The 17,975-nt window shown below is 57.7% G+C and overlaps 4 protein-coding genes across 5 annotated transcripts in view; 2 read left to right on the top strand and 2 right to left on the bottom strand.

Moving 5' to 3' along the window:
• Positions 1–272: 272 nt before the first annotated feature.
• On the top strand, positions 273–2,548 carry IUM83_11517 (Serine/threonine-protein phosphatase 2A 65 kDa regulatory subunit A; the record flags this gene model as incomplete). The annotated part of the gene is made up of 7 exons (XM_067936086.1): positions 273–276; positions 426–575; positions 651–981; positions 1,066–1,438; positions 1,533–1,671; positions 1,738–2,389; positions 2,464–2,548. The coding sequence occupies 7 exons, from the start codon at positions 273–275 to the stop codon at positions 2,546–2,548; spliced, it is 1,734 nt and encodes a 577-aa protein (XP_067781733.1).
• Positions 2,549–2,972: 424 nt separating this feature from the next.
• Positions 2,973–3,647, bottom strand: IUM83_11516 (pyridoxal 5'-phosphate synthase, glutaminase subunit Pdx2; the record flags this gene model as incomplete). The annotated part of the gene is made up of 1 exon (XM_067936085.1): positions 2,973–3,647. The coding sequence occupies one exon, from the start codon at positions 3,645–3,647 to the stop codon at positions 2,973–2,975; it is 675 nt and encodes a 224-aa protein (XP_067781791.1).
• Positions 3,648–5,008: 1,361 nt separating this feature from the next.
• On the top strand, positions 5,009–6,945 carry IUM83_11515 (WD40 repeat-containing protein; the record flags this gene model as incomplete). Of its 2 annotated transcripts, XM_067936084.1 has the most annotated exons (5): positions 5,009–5,044; positions 5,103–5,182; positions 5,316–5,848; positions 5,944–6,095; positions 6,169–6,945. In XM_067936084.1, the coding sequence occupies 5 exons, from the start codon at positions 5,009–5,011 to the stop codon at positions 6,943–6,945; spliced, it is 1,578 nt and encodes a 525-aa protein (XP_067781743.1). The 2 variants fall into 2 exon arrangements, with proteins under 2 accessions (XP_067781743.1, XP_067781742.1); XM_067936083.1 differs by lacking the exon at positions 5,009–5,044 and having other exon boundaries at positions 5,109–5,200.
• Positions 6,946–7,041: 96 nt separating this feature from the next.
• Positions 7,042–17,975, bottom strand: part of IUM83_11514 (uncharacterized protein) — a gene marked incomplete at both ends in the record, with an annotated part of 28,128 nt that continues 17,194 nt past the window's right edge. Inside the window, 4 exons of the mRNA XM_067936082.1 lie at positions 7,042–10,443; positions 10,511–10,857; positions 10,921–14,226; positions 14,299–16,968. Coding sequence (XP_067781767.1) covers positions 7,042–10,443; positions 10,511–10,857; positions 10,921–14,226; positions 14,299–16,968 — 9,725 coding nt within the window. The remainder of the gene's footprint in view (positions 10,444–10,510; positions 10,858–10,920; positions 14,227–14,298; positions 16,969–17,975) is intronic.

The following is a 17,975-nucleotide window of genomic DNA, read 5'->3' as shown; positions in this document are numbered from 1 at the left end:
CGTCAGGTGGTTTCAAACGCTCGTGGTGTATGTGTGTGACGTACATAATACCCGTTAAATCGCGTAAGATCGAAATGGAACGGGTTGAACGGGATTTGAGATTCGTACTTACCGCGACGAAAGGGGGGAAGCACGCGGGACCCTGACTGTATAGCGAGCGAGCAGGAAGAAGCAGCCGCAGCCAGCGACCGACTACAGCGCAGCGCTCGCCGGCGACTGCTCCCCGAGACCGACCGAAGCGAGACACAGAGACCCCCGCCCCCTCAGACACAATGGGTGCGTGCGCGCGCCTGGGCCCCCCTTTGCTGCTCGACGACCGCTGCTGCGTCGCGTCGTGCAGGAAGCCACATGGGCCAAAACGTCCCCCAGTGACGCAGCAATTGGTTTTTTAACCCCCATTCTAACGTTATGTTAACGGCACGCAGAGGACGAAGTGTACCCCATGACGCTGCTGACCGAGGAGCTCAAGAGCGACGAGGTGGAGACGCGCATCAAGGCCATGCGGCGGCTGCGCACCGTGGCGCAGGCGCTGGGCCCGGAGCGCACGCGCGCGGACCTGCTGCCGTTCCTGCGCGGTACGTTGGTTACATAACGTTAAGGCGCTGATATTGACCCCCGGTTACTAACCGACGGATCGTGCACGCGAGCAGAAGCCACCGAGGACGAGGACGAGGTGCTCGTGGCGCTGGCCGAGGAGCTCGGCGGCTTCGTGGACCTCGTGGGCGGCCCCGAGCACGCGGCCGCGCTGGTGGAGCCGCTCGAGGTGCTCGCCGGCGTGGAGGAGACGGTGGTGCGCGACCGCGCCGTCGAGTCGCTGCAGAAGGTGGCGACCGTCGTGCCCAGCGTGGGCGACGTCATGGTGCCGCTCACCAAGCGCCTGGCCGAGGGCGACTGGTTCACGTCGCGCGTGTCCGTGTGCTCGCTCTTCGCGCCCATCTACGCCAAGCTCGCGGACGCCGCGCGCAAGAAGGAGCTGCGCGAGTACGTGCACACTGAGAGGCCGAGCCGGGGGCTGTTGCTGTTGCTGTTGCTGACGCTGATTCCCCTCTGTTGTGGTGTCTGCAGTTTCTACCAGCTCATGTGCAACGACGACACGCCCATGGTGCGCCGCGCGGCGGCCGCCAACATTGGCAAGTTCGCGGCCACGATGGAGAAGGAGCACGTGGCCGCCATGATCCTGCCGCTCTTCCGCGCGCTCACGGCGGACGACCAAGACAGCGTGCGTCTGCTGGCCATTGAGAACTCGGCCGCCATCGCCGAGCTGCTCTCGCAGGACGAGAACTCGATGCACGTGCTCCCCATCGTGCGCTCGTCGGTCGAGGACCGCTCGTGGCGCGTGCGCTTCAGCATCGCCAAGGACTTCTTCCCGCTGTCCCGCGCCATGGGCACGCAGATCACCGAGTCGGAGTTGCTGGGCTGCTTCAGCAACCTGCTGCAGGTACGCGAGCGATGGGGTTTTAAGTGCAGGCGAGCTAAGCGCAGACGTGGGAAAGATGGAGGAGGTGACTAACGATGGTGTTGCTGCTGTACAGGACGCGGAGGCCGAGGTGCGCGCTGCGGCGGCGAAAAATTTGTCGGGCTACATCTCCATTATCAAGAGCGAGCTGTTTTCGAGCGAGATCCTGCCGCTGCTGTCGGCTCTGTCCCAGGATACGGCCCCCAACGTTCGCAGTACGTGCCAATGTTATATTGCTACGCTCAGCCGGTGAAACATGCGCTAACACTCTTTCATTACAGCTGCTGTTTCCATCGCATGCATGGAGCTCGCGCCCAAGCTGGGCGAGGCCACGTCTAAGTCGACGCTGGCACCTCTGCTGCTGCTCTTCTTGCGCGATGAGGTTGTCGACGTCCGACTGAACATTCTGAAGCGTATGGAACTTCTTGCTCAGTGGATGGCCTCCTTCGAGTCGGTGCTTCTTCCGGCTATCGCCGATCTGGCGCGCGACCTGCAGTGGCGTGTGCGTGAGGCTGTGATCCTTTCCATCCCCGCTCTTGCCGGCAGCCTGGGTGGACAGTATTTCCAGGAGCACCTGCTTGAGATCTACGTTAGCGCTTTCACGGACATGGTGGGTGAGGTTCGCCTGAGCGCCACGAAGATCCTCCCGCAGCTACTAGAGTCTCTGGGCAGCGACTACATCCTTCAGAACGTTATGCCGCGCCTGAACCAGATCTTCGACAAGTCCGTGATCTACCAGGAGCGCGTGAATGTGCTGCACGCGCTGAAGCAGATGGCCGTGGAGAAGGTGTCGAGCGACCTGTTGACCCTTATGATGACGCTGGCGATCCGCGGCGCTCACGACAAGATCCCCAACGTTAGATTCGTGGCCTCCATGACCTTAGAGCAACTGTGTAAATTCGCCGATGCTTCCGTGGTCGCGGCTCAAGTCCGGTACGTTCAGCAGTGGGGAGCCAAAATTGCCGGTTGGAGTTTTCGTGAACTGACTTTGTTGTGCTGTGCTGCAGACCCTGCCTGTCGGAGCTGGTGAACGATTCCGACATGGACGTCAAGTATTACTCGAGTATCGCGCTGGATGCTGTCCAGGGCTAGACAAGTGTAGGAACGCGCTCTTTCGTGAGGGATTCGCGGAGGTGTCGTGTCGCCCCTCCTCTCAATTCCTTTCTGGCTTCATCTCGTGCGTTGGGTCACCCTCCCGTCCCCGGGACTTGTTTTTCTCTGCTGCTCTAGAGTTTAGGCTGGGCTACTGTAGGCGCCTGACGGCAAGCGGCAGGCAAGAAGACACATAGCGACTTCCCGCAGGCAATTGTAAAACGAAACGCTGGTTGGTGGTCGACGTGTGCTTTCTGCTTCGCGTTGGGTAATCTATCGATTGAAGAACTGCTGTCTGCCTGCAGACGCCTGTCAGCACCTGTATCATCTTAAACTCTATCGTCCTTTAGTGCCCGGTCGTCCGCTCCGCCGGGCAATGCATATAAACCTTTTTCCTCCTCTTGATAGCCGCCCTCTCTCCGCCCTACACACGCGGCAGGACGATGGCCTCGAGGAAATACTGGTGCCAGCGCGCGTCGTCCGTGATCTCCGGGTGGAAGGCCGTGACGAGGATGTGGTCCTTGCGCGCGGCGATGATGACGTCCACGGGGTCGGAGCCGTCGGCGGGGGTGGCGTTGGCCACGCGCGAGAGCACCTCGATCTGCTCGCCCACCGAGATGATGGCGGGCGCGCGGATGAACACGGCGTTGTAGGGCTCGGCGTCGAAGCCCGGCGGGCCGGCCACGTGCATCTCGAAGCTGCGCACCTGCGCGCCGAAGAAGTTGCGCGAGACCTCGACGTCCAGGCCGCCGATGAGCGTCTGGCCGCCCTCCTCGGCGTGCTTGGCGTGCTGGCTCAGCATGATCATGCCGGCGCACGTGCCCCAGATGGGGCGGCCGGCCGCCACCCACTGCTTGAGCGGCTCCACGAGCCCCCAGCGCACCGCCACCTTGCCGATCGTGGTGCTCTCGCCGCCCGGCAGCACCAGCGCGTCCACGCCCTGCAGCTGCTCGGGCAGGCGCACGGCCACGGCCGTCACGACCACGGGCTGGCCCGACGCGCTGGTGGCGCGCAGACCCTCCAGCATGGCCATGTGCTCCTCGAACGCGCCCTGCAGCGCCAGGACGCCGACGGTCAGCGTGCGCGTGGTCTCGGTCATCTCGTCTGGGCTTGGCTTGGTGGCTGGGCCGGCGACTTGAGTTGTGAGCTGCTGACGCTGGAAGTGTCGAGCAGTGGTCCCACTGGCCCACAATCCGGCCCACTTCGGCTGGGGCGACATTCGGATGACCGTCGCGGATGTTGCTCGAACTTCAACTCATCCAAACATCGCTGATGAGCACTGAAGCTCTGACTGGATGCGTCTCTACAACAGTCTTCTGGACCCGTAGGGCTACACCACTCAGCGATACCAGCCGTTCTTGCCCCGCGAAATACAAGGCGTCGATCGTTGCTCAGTTCTTCTCCATTGATCGGTGGTAAGACCCGCATCTCGTCAATAAAGTAGATCCCGTGTTTTCATCAAATAAGTTTATATGGGTCTCATTGAGCTTCGAGTTTGTTCAGCAAATAGAGAAATGCCTGTGTGTTGAGGCATATCAATTTCTACTCTAACCCCATTTCTTGGATCCTCGGTCTAGAAGCAAGTGTGGCGATGTGGGTGCCGACACGTACGTCACTTCAATCTGGCGCGTTGATACCGTTTACGCCGGACACGCTGCGGGGGAGTATTGGTAATCCCTTCGAGATCTGCACTACAGTACAGCCAAATGCTACCATTGATAATAGCACGAGTTGCTATTTTGAAGCTCCAAATTCTGTGGGTCGTGTGGCAATATGAAACTAACTACGGTAGCACCACTATCTTACTCACAGCTAGCTGGCAAAACTGAACCCTTCGATATGCCACCTTCGTTTTACGAGAATGTAAGCTGCGCGAGTGCATGTACTGCCGTGTTTGCTGAACAATCAATGTCTTTCAAAGCACAATCCTGTAGCAAATGCCGCAGTCGTGGATATCATGTTTTGAAGAACAACGCGCCATTACTCCAGTAGCTGACAACTAAAACATCTGCTGGATACTTTTTTTTTATTAAATTTCAGTGTACATGTAGCTTATGATGACGGTGGAAGGGGTGTACGTCAGCGAAAGTGTATGTGAGGGTATGGAATATAAACTTGAAGTTGTTTATTCAAAACATACTCACCCGATTCGAGGAGAATGCGCAGGTGAAGTCATTCGCGAAACGTCTCCAATAATGAGAGATGAAAAATTTACAGAAATGTTATAGGCTGTGTGGACCTACACTGTCGAGTTCCACCGCCTTCGCTAGCATATCTTCTACTCGTGGGAGTGGATTGTTCTTCACGAGCTCAGCAAGCTCACAAATGCGGTCAGCCTCATGGGCTGGAAAACATACATGATCTCTTCACTCAGAAAACACCTGTCCTTGAACCTTCCCAATTCGATATGGCTACACACAATCACTTTCCAACATTTTGCGCTCAGAGGCAAAAGCTACGATGGCGTCCGAGGCGCACCTGCGCGCGCAGTATGAGGTGCGTTGGCCTCCCCCGCGTGGCCCCTCGCCGCCCCCCGCCTAACCCGGTCCTGCAGCTGCTCATGAAGGAGAACAAGCTGCTGAAGACGAGCGTGGAGAAGCTGGACCGCGAGAACCACGACCTCAAGCGCTCCGTGTACGAGCTGACCCTCAAGTACGGCATATCACCCGCTCCCTATCAAACATATCATCTCTGCGAGGCATCAACTCTCGCAGGTCCAACGCCAAAGTTGAAGTTGCACTGACCATCACTCCTCGCCGCTTGCCAGGCTGGACTCGGCGCACGCGCCGTCCTCGTCGACGCGCGCCGCCGCCGCCGAGCCCTTCGCCATCGCGGACCTGCTGGCGGCGCCCGCGCCCAGCGCCGAGGCCGCCGCCGAGTCGTCGTTCCGGCGCGCGCACGGCGGCCCCGGCGCGCTGCTGGGCGGCAAGGGCGAGCTGCTGTTCGACGCCGAGGGCGACGGCGACGCGCGCGTGCTGGTGCACAAGTCGACGCTGCGCGCGCACGGCGGCGCCGTGTACACGGCCAAGTTCTCGCCGTGCGGGCGCCTGCTGGCGTCGGGCAGCTTCGACTGCAAGGTCATGCTCTGGGACGTGACCGCCAAGTTCAACCAGCCGCAGCTGGCGGCGCTGGCCAGGCACGCGCAGCTCGTGATCGACGTGAGCTGGGCCGAGGACAGCGCCACGCTCGTGTCGGGCAGCTACGACCACTCGGTCAAGCTCTGGGACGTGGACAAGAGCCAGCTCGTCTCGAGCAAGGAGGTGGACGGCCTCGTGCAGTGCGTGGCCTTCAACACGGCCGGTAGGAGGCTGCTGGCCGTGGAAGTGACTCGCCCTGTGCTGATGTGTTGATGGCCTTATCATTGTGTTTTGTTGTTTGTTGTTGCTTGTTTGTAGATACTAACCAGTACTTCCTGGGCTCCAGCAAGTGCTGTCTGCACATGGCGGACGCGCGCTCGGACGTGTGCCGCACGTGGACCAACGACGCCATGGTGAACGCGCTGCACGTGGCGCACGACGGCATGACGGTCATCACCGGTGACAGCAAGGTCCGTCGTAGTGCCTGCTGGCGATGTCGTTGAGGGGGAGGTGCTGACACTGGTGCGGTCTGCTGCATTGTAGGGCATGCTCAAGACCTGGGACGTTCGCATGGACACGTGCCTGGAGGAGCTGTCAGTGCTGAACGACCCTGCCAGACACGCCATCTCGCACGTTCATGCGTCTCCTGCCAGTGATGGCGGAGACGACGGGCGTTTCCTCGGTGTCAACAGCTACGACAACGTCCTGCGGGTGTATGACCGACGCTCCAAGCTCATCAGCTCTCGCAGCACCAGGCGCGGCCCTGGTGGAAGCAGCGACAGTGGTGACAACGACCAGCTCCAGCTGGTATGCTCGGTTACGGGCCACAAGAACAAGAACTGGCCCATCAAGAGCTCATTCTTCCGTGGAGACGGCTACAAGTACAAGTTGGCGCTCCCGCCTCGCGGACGGCTTGGAGGCGGTCTGGGTGGCGGATCTGGTTCTGGCTCACGTCGCAAGCTTACGGACGGCGACGGAGAGGATTTCACTGACCCGAGCGGCGAACGCGGCTCGATGGACTCGTCACGCGAAACGCTGCTGCTTGCTACAGGCAGTGCCGACCGGCACATTTATCTGCACGAAGTGACGCCATCCAAGCACGCCGCGGATGCAAGTGCAGGAGCCAAGGGTAATGGCGTCGGCAAGCACACGCAAACGCTTGTGCAGAAGATCGACGCCCACAATGATCGGGTGTACTGTGTGGACTTCCACCCGACGGAGCCCATTTTGGCCTCAGCCTCAGCCGATTGCTCCATCAAGATCTGGTTGCCCCGCTCTGGCTCCAGTTCCGTCGCGCGACTTGCCAAGTCCAAGAATTGAGCGAACGTGTGCTTGGGCAACAACATCAAGTTCTTCGACCGAGGATCAACCAACAGCCAAAGCACAGAATCGAAAGATGTATTATATTAATCTAGCTCATGTGGCAAGCAGCACGCGCTTGCGGCGCCGCTTGTCATTGAGTTGAGCATCGGCATCTTCTTGCTGCTTCACCTGCACCTTCCGAGAAGCTCGGTCTATCCAGGACCGTGCCTTCGACTGCCAGGCGGATTCCCGAGCACGAACAACCCCACGAGCTTCCTTTCGCAGAGCAAGTATGCGATGCTGAGCCAGTGCCCGTCGACTCGCCACAGCAGCTTCAGCCAGTGCCAGCTTCCGTGCGAACGCGCCTTCCTTCTGCTGAGTTTTGGTGCGTGCAGCTTCCCCCAAAGTCTCGAGCTCGGTACTTCTGTCTTCAACCATCTTAGCCAGGTACGTGCGGTGCTCTGCGACTAAAGCAGGAACCAATTCTCCAGCTTCGCGAGCTTGACGTTGTGCGGCGGCGAACTCTGTTTCTTTTTGTTTGTAGGCCTCAAGCAGTTCGAGTTCACGAGCTGCCACCCGAGCATTGGTGTCCTCACGCTCCTTGGAAATGAGCTCACCAAAGGCACGCTCTTCAGCAGAATTGGTCGATTGCTTCTCCTCGACGAAGGCCTCAACGTCTCGCTCGGTAGCTCGGATCTTCTGGACCAAGTCCTCATCGACGCGTGCTTGCTCCTCTGCCAGTTGTTCTCCATCGTCACGCAGCACCAGACCAGCTTCACGCAGTTCACGCCCGAAAAACCAGTCGTCCGCTTCGACGATCTGGTCGGTGAGTGCTTGCAGTTTTTCTCGCAGTTCTGCGGCGGCGTTGCGGGCTACTGCATCGCGACGATCTCGAGCTTCCCACACCCAGCGAATGGCCAAGGCGCGTGCTGCTTCGTTCAACTCCAGTCGCCAATGTCTTGACGGATCTCTGCCTTCCTCGTCCGAGTCAACGTGATCCTTCTTGCCAGCTCGCCGACGAGAGCGCTTGAGTTTGCGAGCATATCGCTCCATCTCTTCTTGAGCTTCGGGTCGAGGGAAGGCACCACCCAGCCGCTTCCTGGCTGCTAGCAACCATTTCGTGAGCACGCGGCCTTCAATGGACCCGCGCGCTACGACAATGGGGGCAAAAGGAACGTCGCCTCCCTCTTCATCGCTGCCTTCATCGCTGGAGAATTCGTCCGTGCGCAGCTTCCGCATACCAGCAGCGACTTTCTTGGCCTGAGTTCCCAAGGCTTGTTGTCTGGCAGTCAAGCACACGTTGCAGAGCGTAGCATAAGCTGCGTGCTTCCGGAAGTACGCTTTCCAGAGATCAGCATCCATTTCTTGGGCACCAAGCTCACTCTCGAATCCATCGATGAGTCGATCCAGAGCTCGAGGATCGTGTTCCTTCGCGCCTGCCTCCGCCGCTAGATCCACGTGTAGCGTGTACCCGCCATCTTCTCGTTTGCCGCAAACTACGCACTCACTTTGGCGCATCGCGGCTACGATACCAGCTACGAGTTTCGCGAACGCCCGACGCTTTCGTGCTCGTGCCAACCAGTACAGCGCCAGATCACGGGAAGCGCCTTCCACGGGCACGTTTGACCAGGCCCGACGCATTTTCTCGAGATCGTCTTCGCCATCCGAGGAGATGTCAGACCGATCGCCCTTCAGACGACGACCTTCGCCCATGTTCACCAGTTCATGGTACAGATCACGGATATACTCCGAGTTAGGGCGGCCGTCACCTGCGGGGCCCTCTGTAGATTGCAATGTTCGTGGCGTGAAAAGCTCTACGAGGTGTTGCAATACCCACGGCCGGTTGCGCTCCAGGAATCGGTGTCGGAACCGTTCCGAGTTGAGCGCCTGCAGCTCCAAGCGTTCTCGTTCAAGTTCTAGCTGTCTGCCAGCACCCAGTGCAAGCTTCGCTGCAAGGTCCTCATCCAGCGTTCCATCAGCGTGTTTGCGTGGCTTCCACACCTTAAACTTCTCTCCGAGACGGATGCAGGTCATCTCCAGCGCCCGCATCATGAAATACACCACTGCCATGATAATCAGCGCGATGGGGTCTCCGAAGAAGCTGTAGCTGGCATGCAAGTGCACGGAAATGCCCAGCATGCACAAGAGAATCCCCCCGGCGTAAATAAACAGCAAGAAGTAAAGCTGCGATGAAAAGCAGAGCAGATCCAGGCTTTGGCAGCCCGGATGGATGCTTTCGTCCGCTGGGCTGTGCGCCAGTGGCCATCGAGTGTCTCGCGTGGAGAAGCGGTGTCTTTGGTAGGCCGAGTACTCGTACAACTTCCACCCGTGAACAAGCTCCATCGTGTTCAGCATGAGGGCCCCGAGTACGAAGTTACTGGGAATGATGAAGAGCGAGAAGAGAGCGTAGTACCTCAGATCGGTTTGCTTGACTCCGTAGAGACCTGGCATCTTGGTATCTTCGCTGAAGAAAGACTGGAAGGCCAGGAGTATTGGCATGATGAAGAGCTCGGTGAACACGACGCTGTACCCAGCCAAGCCCTCAAGTACAGCTTCAACACCCGAAGCTTCGTGATCAATCTCCTCACACACACGTTCCCACTCTGCTTCTTCCTCAGCCTTCTGCTCGCGAGTACGCCGCCGTCGCTTTTTCAGTTTGCGGCGGAGCATGAGACGCCATTTAGGCAACAAGGCGATCACTCGACTTTGCAGTGGAGACGTGTAGAGTTGCTCCGCCATGACCAGAATCAAGTTCACGAAGTAAAACATGGTGAACCCGACGAAGTCTGGAGACCCCATGGCGATCATGCTTTCGGAGGACGCCAGAACGACCTCGAAGGGCATCACCAAGAGTTTCTCATGCAAGAACTTGTCCAGCGTCAACTCCAACACGGTTCGCATCACCTTGTACACCATTAGGTAGCCGTGAGTGTCAGCTGAAAACGTCGGTGAGTACGAGAACTCCCAGAAAATGACCAACGGGACCATGAAGACCAGCGTCACGACCAGCAGATTCGCACGCTTCCAGGTGTGAGGGTCCCAGAGTTCCTCCTCTTCCTCCTCTTCCTCCTTCTCGCTTTTCGCTTCAACGGTGAACGGGTCTGCGGGTTCGACCGCCATTTCCTTGAAAGCGTTGTCCTCAGGCTTGGCGTCCATCGTGTCTGGCACGAGCAACTTCGATCCGAGTATCAAGAGGTAGAACCCAATCACAAGCAAACTCGTGCCGACACGACCGATTTTGTAGTTTTCCACGCGAGTCTTGTCCAAGGCGATCTGGTCCAGCCAGTTACCAGGCATCGCCTCGAACGAGGCTGCATTCGGTGTATTAATCGGGTTCGTCGAAGCCAAGATGTGCCACCAGATGTAAATGAGCCCGCAGGCCACAGCAATGGGGATGCTTGCCAAGAAGATCCCGATAGGCGGCGGCGAGGCGATGTTCTTGAGAAGTAACTTCATTCGGAACTTTGGAGGCCGCTTCATCTTGGTGAACAAGCGGTTAATGGCCCAGACAATGAACTGCAGGCACCAAGCACGGGTCAGAACATGGCAGGGCAAAAGAAATACAGCCTAGTAATGGACGTACCCCAAGCACCACGCTGGCCATGGCGATAAGCGTGAAGAATCCCAGATACACGTCCACAGTAAACTGGAACAGGTTCATAAGCTCGAACCAGTCCAGCGCTTCCCAGAAGATGTGAAGAGTGTACTCTTTGGACGCCAACTGGTTTGTCGCCTTGCTGATCGCACACGGATAAATGTCCTTCTCGGCCAGCGTCGCAAGCAACTCGGTAGACCGGGTCACGGCGCACAGCTTGTCGAAACTCACGAACGCTTCCACAACTCGCTTCTGACCTGGCGTGACTTGGTAGTAGCTCACGTTGAGGTAAACCTCCTGTGGAACAACTAGTGTTTGTCCAGCATCATCTCCCACTGAAACCAGCACATATTTGTTAGTGAACACTCATAACCCAACCACTCGCAGGACGACGGTACCTTTGACGGGAATGAGGGCGTCAGTGCCGATGTAGTTTTGGAGCGTACCGGATCGACCCCATCCGGTTCCCGTTGTGGCGACACCCTCAGCCACGAACGAATCCGCTGCAGTTGGGTCGCGTGTGATGTAGAATAATGTGGTCCCTGACGGTGCCTCGTACCAGCGCAGCTTCTCGGCGCCACCTTCAAGGTTCTCCTCGTAGAGACACGACAGACTCACACCTCGCTTGAACGTCTTAAATGTCGTGGCCGATGAAGAGCTGGAGCTGCTTAAGGACGTCAACGAGGATGCCGCTGACGATATCGACGAGATGAGCGATGTCGACGCTGCCACCTCCGCTGTGTACTCGATCACACACCTGTCGGCGTTCGGCGTCAGCTTCTTCCGCCACGGGTACTGATCCACCTCCACGGTTTGATCGTAGCTCACGAACGTGCAGTCTGGATGCGTCTCCAGCATCTTGAAGAGGAAAATGTTCGAGTCAAACCCCCGACAAGATGAGAAGTAGGGTAAATATGGCAGTGCGAGGAACTCGAACCCGCCCAGCTCCTGTGCCCACCACGTGTCCGAACGCACCACATCCTCCAGCGGGTCCGGGACTGAATACAAGCCGAAGTAGTCCGTCGGGGGGACCACCACGGCATCGGACTCGGTACTGCCATTTCTGCTTGAGTTGGTGTCCGTCACCGAGACGAGCTCGCCAACGCTATTCTGCTCTGAGTTTCGTATGTAGCCCCGTTTGCTCGGTAGTGTCGGGTCGCCAACGAAAATGTCCGACATGCGGTCGATCAGAAGCATGGATGTAACCTGCTGCTGGTAGGTGAGAGTTCCATTCACCCTCACGTACTGCTCGGGCAGGTTGAGAGGCAGCATCAAGTCGCCCATGTCGGATTCTAGCAGGAAGGCGAGGAATGCATTGGTCGACGGCATCGACGGTGAGTAATCGGCGCGTCCAGGCGTGAACACGGTCAAGTCGAACCGATCTTGCGTAAATCCTTCAGTGAAGTCGCGCACGTAGAGCCCGTGGACCAGCTCGAGAGCTACGGTGATCTCCGTTTCGCCTAGAGCAGCAATGCTGAACTGGATGTAGTCGTGCTTGTTGTCCGGGAACCCTCTGTCCGTCAAGGCGCTGTCCCCGAAGTAGTATGGCATTTGCTGTCGCTCGCATGAGCAGCAGCCTTCGAGGTTTGTTGTTTCGTTGCTTCCGCTGTCCGCAGCAACCCGCGATACTTCGGCCAGAGGGAGCGTTCGCCTTTCACAGTAGAATGGCATGTTGTTGCAGATGAACGTATCTCCACCATACGTCTCCAAGCACTTCTCGTACAACCGAGTCGCCGTGGTGTTATCGTCGTCCGGATACGTGCACCCGGGAGGGGTGTCGGTTAGCTCGCACTTGTACTGCGGAGGGCACGGCTTGCAGTCTTGAAACACGGATATCTGGTAGTGCTCGCCGTAGGTGAGATTCCGCTGGAGCTGGGTGGTGTTGATGGTAATGACAGCCACCTCGTACGGCTGCAGGAGAACGCTACCCAGTCCGTAGCCCGAGATTCCTGTGAGATCCTGGAAGTCGGAGCCATTGAGCAGGCGATCGCTTCCCAGCGGAATAGGACTGATGCGCTCAAGCACTTCGTCTCCAGTCGTGACGCAATCGTAAATGATGTCTGAACCCGCAACCGAGGTGGTGCCGTTGGGGCACTTGAACATCTGCGAGCACGCACACGCGTCCAGTCTGATCAAGTCTTCGTCGCTGTCTTCAGTTGAGCCGGACACGAACCCGGCGAAGTCGAGAGTTTCTTCACCAAAGGATTCGACCAACTCAATCGCGTGGTTCAAGTCGTACACGTAGGGGTCTACCGGGACAACTTGCGCCGCATACTTCGTCTCCACCAGAGTCTTGAGTTCGTCGTAAGAGCGAATGGCCGTGGTCTCCGTCCACCCCGTCTGAAAGCTCACCCCGCTTCCGCCGTCAGCTACCAATGATGTGAGGTCGACGGTCTTCGAGCCATGAGTTCCTGGAAATGAACATTGAATAGCGGAGTTGTGCACTTGATCCCAACCAAAGCGCTTGGGGTCGTACACCGTTGGCTCCGCAATCGACGGTGTCACCGTGCACTTCCAGAGCTGGAAAACGCGGCGCACAACTTTCGTTTGAGCCACGCAGTCACATTCGTTGCGTCGGAGCGCAAGCTCCACCGTTCGCCACTTGTGATCACGCGCACATAAGCGGTTGCGCTCTTCCGCGCGGTTCACCACAATCGTTTTGTTCGCATCGCTGGGATTCGGCCGCAGACGGAAGATGGCCTCAAGATCATCATCTACTCCGTCGAAACAGTGCATGTCGTGCGAAGACACGATGCGGATGTCGCCCTCCCCGACGTATTTCGTGTAGTTCATGTACAAGAAGGGGTTGCTGGCCTCGCTCGAGAGTCTCCGGCGCAGCGCATCGTTCGCGATTTCCCCGAACAGAGGATCTGCCGTGCCAGTGGGGCAGAAGTACCCGACAGGACACACGGCAGTAGTTTTCTGCGACTCGGCCGTGCCTGCCGCACAGAATTTTCCAGCTGGACAGAGCTCATGGAGCTGTCCTCGAGGCGAGTCAAGGGTCAAATCGGGTGTAGTGCCAACCCCACAGACATACCCAGCAGGGCAGAGGTGCGATAACGCGGTGTCGGCAGTAGTCGATGAATCGCACACATATCCTTCCGGACACGACTGAGCCTGCGCGACAAGTTTGTCCGCCGACGTGACGTTGGACCACACCGACGCCGAGCAGAAGATGTCCGCCTCGCAAGTGCCCGGATACCATTGCTTCTTGTAGAAGAAGCCCGGCGTGCAGTTGCGCGCGACGTCGTAAGCCCTTGAGACGGGTAAATCGATAGCCAACGACCCACGCGCGAACATGTTTGGCGCGGGATATTGAGCGTCATCGCCATAGCCTTGATGCGGCACACCAGTCCCCGTGGCGATTTCGTACAGCGGGCCGTGGAAATCGGCGAAGCGCTGGTACAGATCCGATCCTCGAGACTGACGGTTCTCGTAGCAGCGTCCATCGTCTCGATCAGGGAGGAAGTGAGCACCTTGGCCCAGCTCATCGATCCAAGGCTCGAGCAACACACCGAAGAAGTAGTTCGACCCACGCTCGAGACACTGCGAGAAGGTCAAGTTTACAGTCACGGGCGTGTAGACGTACGGCAGATCGTCGACTGTGCACGGATTCGAGATGCCGTCAATGGGGCAAACAGTTCCCGGCGCACACTCGAGACATTCCTCGACTCCTCTTAGCTCCCAGTTCTTCGACCAAGTGCCTTGCGGACAAGCGAGACACGATATACCATCAGCGGTCAAACTTCCGCGATACGAACCCGGGGGACATATACTAGCGATGGCAGTGCCGTCATCCTCGCAACTTGTGCCTGGGGGACAAGCCACGCACTCGGTCGACTCGATCGTGGGGGCGTAGTATCCCGGAGCACACGCAGCGGCAGACACGGTGCCCTCGAGCTGAGCAAATGTTCCCTTAGAGGTAGGAATCGGAGCTGCGGTTCCGCTGGGGCACGTGAAACCAGGAGGACAGAGCCCTGAGCCCTTAGGCGAGTACGACCCTAACTCACAGTAGAACCCAGCAGTGCAGTTCTGTGGATAGCGATAGTCTCCAACGCGTACTTCGTCCGCCACGACACCTTTGAGGCAGTAAGTGCCAGGTCGACACGGATACGGCCTCACGCGTGTGTCGTTCCTGAAGCCGTCGGACGTCGCTGTGCCTTCAAGACAGTAGAAACCTCGCGGACACAGACTATTCGGCGACGCAAGCGACGTTTTGCTGCACACGTAGCCTGGAGGACACAACGCCGGCATGACGCGACCGTATCCTGGACAGATAAAGCCTACGGGACACGTGGTGCAGTTTGACTGCGCGGTCATCGCGTTGAAAGTACCCGGAGGACATGGCAACGGAGAAATGTGACCCGTTTGAGGACAATACGATCCTGCAGGACACGGGATGCGTGTCCCGAACGGACAGTAAAAACCTGGAGCACACTCGCCGAATCCGCGCGGGTTAGAGCTGCCTTCAGGACAGTACATGGACTCGAAACAAGGCTGCGCTGTCGTGAAGTTCTTCATGAGCGAGTCGCTGGCTGCAGTTCCAGGATGGCAGTAAGACCCTGCAGGACACGCAACGGGACGTCGAAGAGCGAACTCTGTTGACGCGTAGTCGAAGTACGCGTCTTCGACACGAACGTTGTCTGCGTCTGCGAGCTTCACACAGGAGTCATCCAAACAGAACCGACCGCGCAACGGAGCCCCGAAGGACGAACCTGGCGCCAGGGGAAGCTGTCGTAGTTCCATCCAGAAGCGTGACGGGTGGGCACTCAACTGTAACCCGAAATCGTCCGTCTCGTTTCTCCAGCAACCGCTCTTGCGAGCCTGAATACTGGCAAGTGGGTCTTTTTCACGTTGTCGGCGCAGTGTCGTAGGCATTTCAGCGGCCGATGGAGAGGCGACTAGCATCCCCGTGTAGCTTCGTGTGGGGGTGCACGTGGTTGCAGTCGTTGCGGTGCCCTCGAGACAGTAGTGGCCTTCAGGACAGGGCTGGTCTGCTTGTTCAATCCCTGTAACATCGCACACAAACCCTGCTGGACACAAGCGAGGGACGTGCATACCTGTGTGAGGGCAGTGATAGCCGATCGGACACCGAAGACACGCAGCTTGAGCGGCTTGTGGCTGATACGTTCCTCGTGGACACAAGGTGAATGCCGTGTTGGCAACTCCAGGGCAGTACGTGCCACGCGGACACGGGATTTTGCCGCTGGAACCCTGGAGCTGCTTCGGACAGAAGTACCCCGTCGGACAAGCACCCAGGAACTCGAACACTACGTGACTGGTTGTGAAGTCCTTGCCGTTGTTCGACACCTCGAAGAGCGCGTGTCTCGGTTGGGTCAGCTCGTGGAATTTGTCGAAGCCACGTCGAGCGTCGTCGTACTGCATCGGGTGCTCTACCTCACACAGCAACAACTCTGAAGTCACGAAGGTCGCTGGGAACGTCTGTAGCCCCAAGCGACAGGATAACGCCGTGGTGTTGATGAAGTTGCGTCCAACCGCGAAAATTGCTAACGGCTCGGCGCTGTCATAGGCCTGAGTTGGAGCGATAGCGTCGACATTTTCGTCTTGGTAGTACAAGAAGTTGATGCCGCTGAGTGAGAAGTCCTGCTGGTTGTTGGACACCTCTACGGACACCAAGCGGGTGAAATACTGTGGATAGTAGTGCGCGTCTGGGAACAAATACACGCTGCCAACGTTCGGGTCCGCCCATTGATTCCGATACTCCGGCAGCGGAGCTGGTATCAAGCCACCGCTGTTTTGAGGTAGCGGCGGAGACGTGCAGCGCATTTTGGTTGGACTCATGTACTCTCCAGGCGTCACGACGTAGCCAAATCGACACGACAGCAGCGAGGAATTCACAAACGACGCACCTTCGACGTCAACGCGCGTGCCGGCAGCGTACGCGGGACCAAAAGTAGGGGAAACGGACCGCATCCCTTGCTCTGCGTAGTAAATGAACGGCACACGCGTGTCCGTGTAATCTTGGGCGTTCCGGGTCACCTCCAGGGTGAAAACACCGGGAGAGTGTGGCGGCGCCATGCACAGAATCTCGTCGTAGCTCACCCAGATAGCGACCACTACGATCTCCGCGAATTTACAGCGAACAGCGTCCGTCGTTCGGAAAGGACCGCCCGTGAGTCGAACCGAGAAGTTCCCTGTTGTCGGGCCTTGAGGTGGGAACACCGAGTCGGTCTCCAAGTCGCGGTCGTACGTGAAAATTCTCTTGCTTGTCGTGAACATCGACGCTGCTCCATCCATTTTACCAAACAGACCGTGATTTGCTATTTCCACGTAGACGTCTCCTTCGGCTATTCCGGCTGGAGACACACACGTGAACTGAGTCGAGTTCAGGAACGTGGCTGCTGCGGTAACACGGTCGCCGAACTTACAACGTAAACCGCTCGAGTTCTGGAAGTTGATGCCCGTGACTACCACCTCTGTTCCGCCTGCCAAGAGACCGTGATTCGGTTCGAGTGAATACACAACTGGTGTTGGCAAGTAGTGATATGTAACTCCGCTATTCGAGTAGTCCTGGCCATTCGACGAAACCTCGACGACTACTTTTGCACCGTCGAGACCGTAGCCTTTCTGGAGTCTTGTCGTCTTTGCGTAAATGGAAGAGCCCCCAAGTCCTGTTTTGTTTATCTGCAGCAATGGCACGTCGAGATATGCACACGGGAAGGTAATAAGCCACTCGATCTCCCAATTCGAGACAACTCGACCCATCGCCACCGATGTTCTGTCCAGTCCTTGCAATAGAGAGATTTCCTGCGCCATCATGCTCGCATTGGCGCTAACTGGTAGAGCATACGTTTTCTCTGGCACACAATACTCACTTATGGTCAAATCTTCGCATGTCTCGTGGGTACTCAACAAGTAAAACGCTCCAGACAAAGGTGCTAGCGTTGAGGGATAGACTGTCACGTTCACAACTAGATCAGCAGGGTTGGATGACCCTAACAGGTCGAGACTCAGAGGTAGCGGAACGCTGCGCGTGCCCTCAGTTAGCAGGATGAGCCATGTGAAGCCTACGCCGACAGCGGAAGGATACCTTTCCACGACTGCAGCACCTAGTCCAGGAATCGTGGCCAGTACAGCCTTCAAATCGACTGCAAGCATCGTTGAAGAGCCAACGGAGGTGCTTCGCGTTCCATTCCACACCACATTGAAGCTCACATTTGGAGCTAGTATGCGTCTGTAGATGGAAATGCTCTGAATGTCACTGTGACCCCCGCTACGGATTCGTTGGACACTCACCGAGACCCCAGTTCCCACTAAATTCTGCGAGTCTACAGTTAGTAGTACTGGAGTCACGATAGCTGCGTCGAGCGACAAGAACGTAATATCCCACTGAATCGAGTTCCCAACTTGAGTTCGAGATACAGCCACCGATGTCAGGCTCGGCAACTTTTGCAGCTCCGTCTGAATCGGTAAAACGCTTCCATTTGTAACA

Source organism: Phytophthora cinnamomi (genome assembly GCF_018691715.1).
Source record: "Phytophthora cinnamomi strain GKB4 chromosome Unknown Contig114, whole genome shotgun sequence".
NCBI classification, from domain to species: domain Eukaryota; phylum Oomycota; class Peronosporomycetes; order Peronosporales; family Peronosporaceae; genus Phytophthora; species Phytophthora cinnamomi.
Note: the sequence above shows the minus strand (reverse complement) of the source record. Positions and strands in the feature narration are given on the sequence as shown.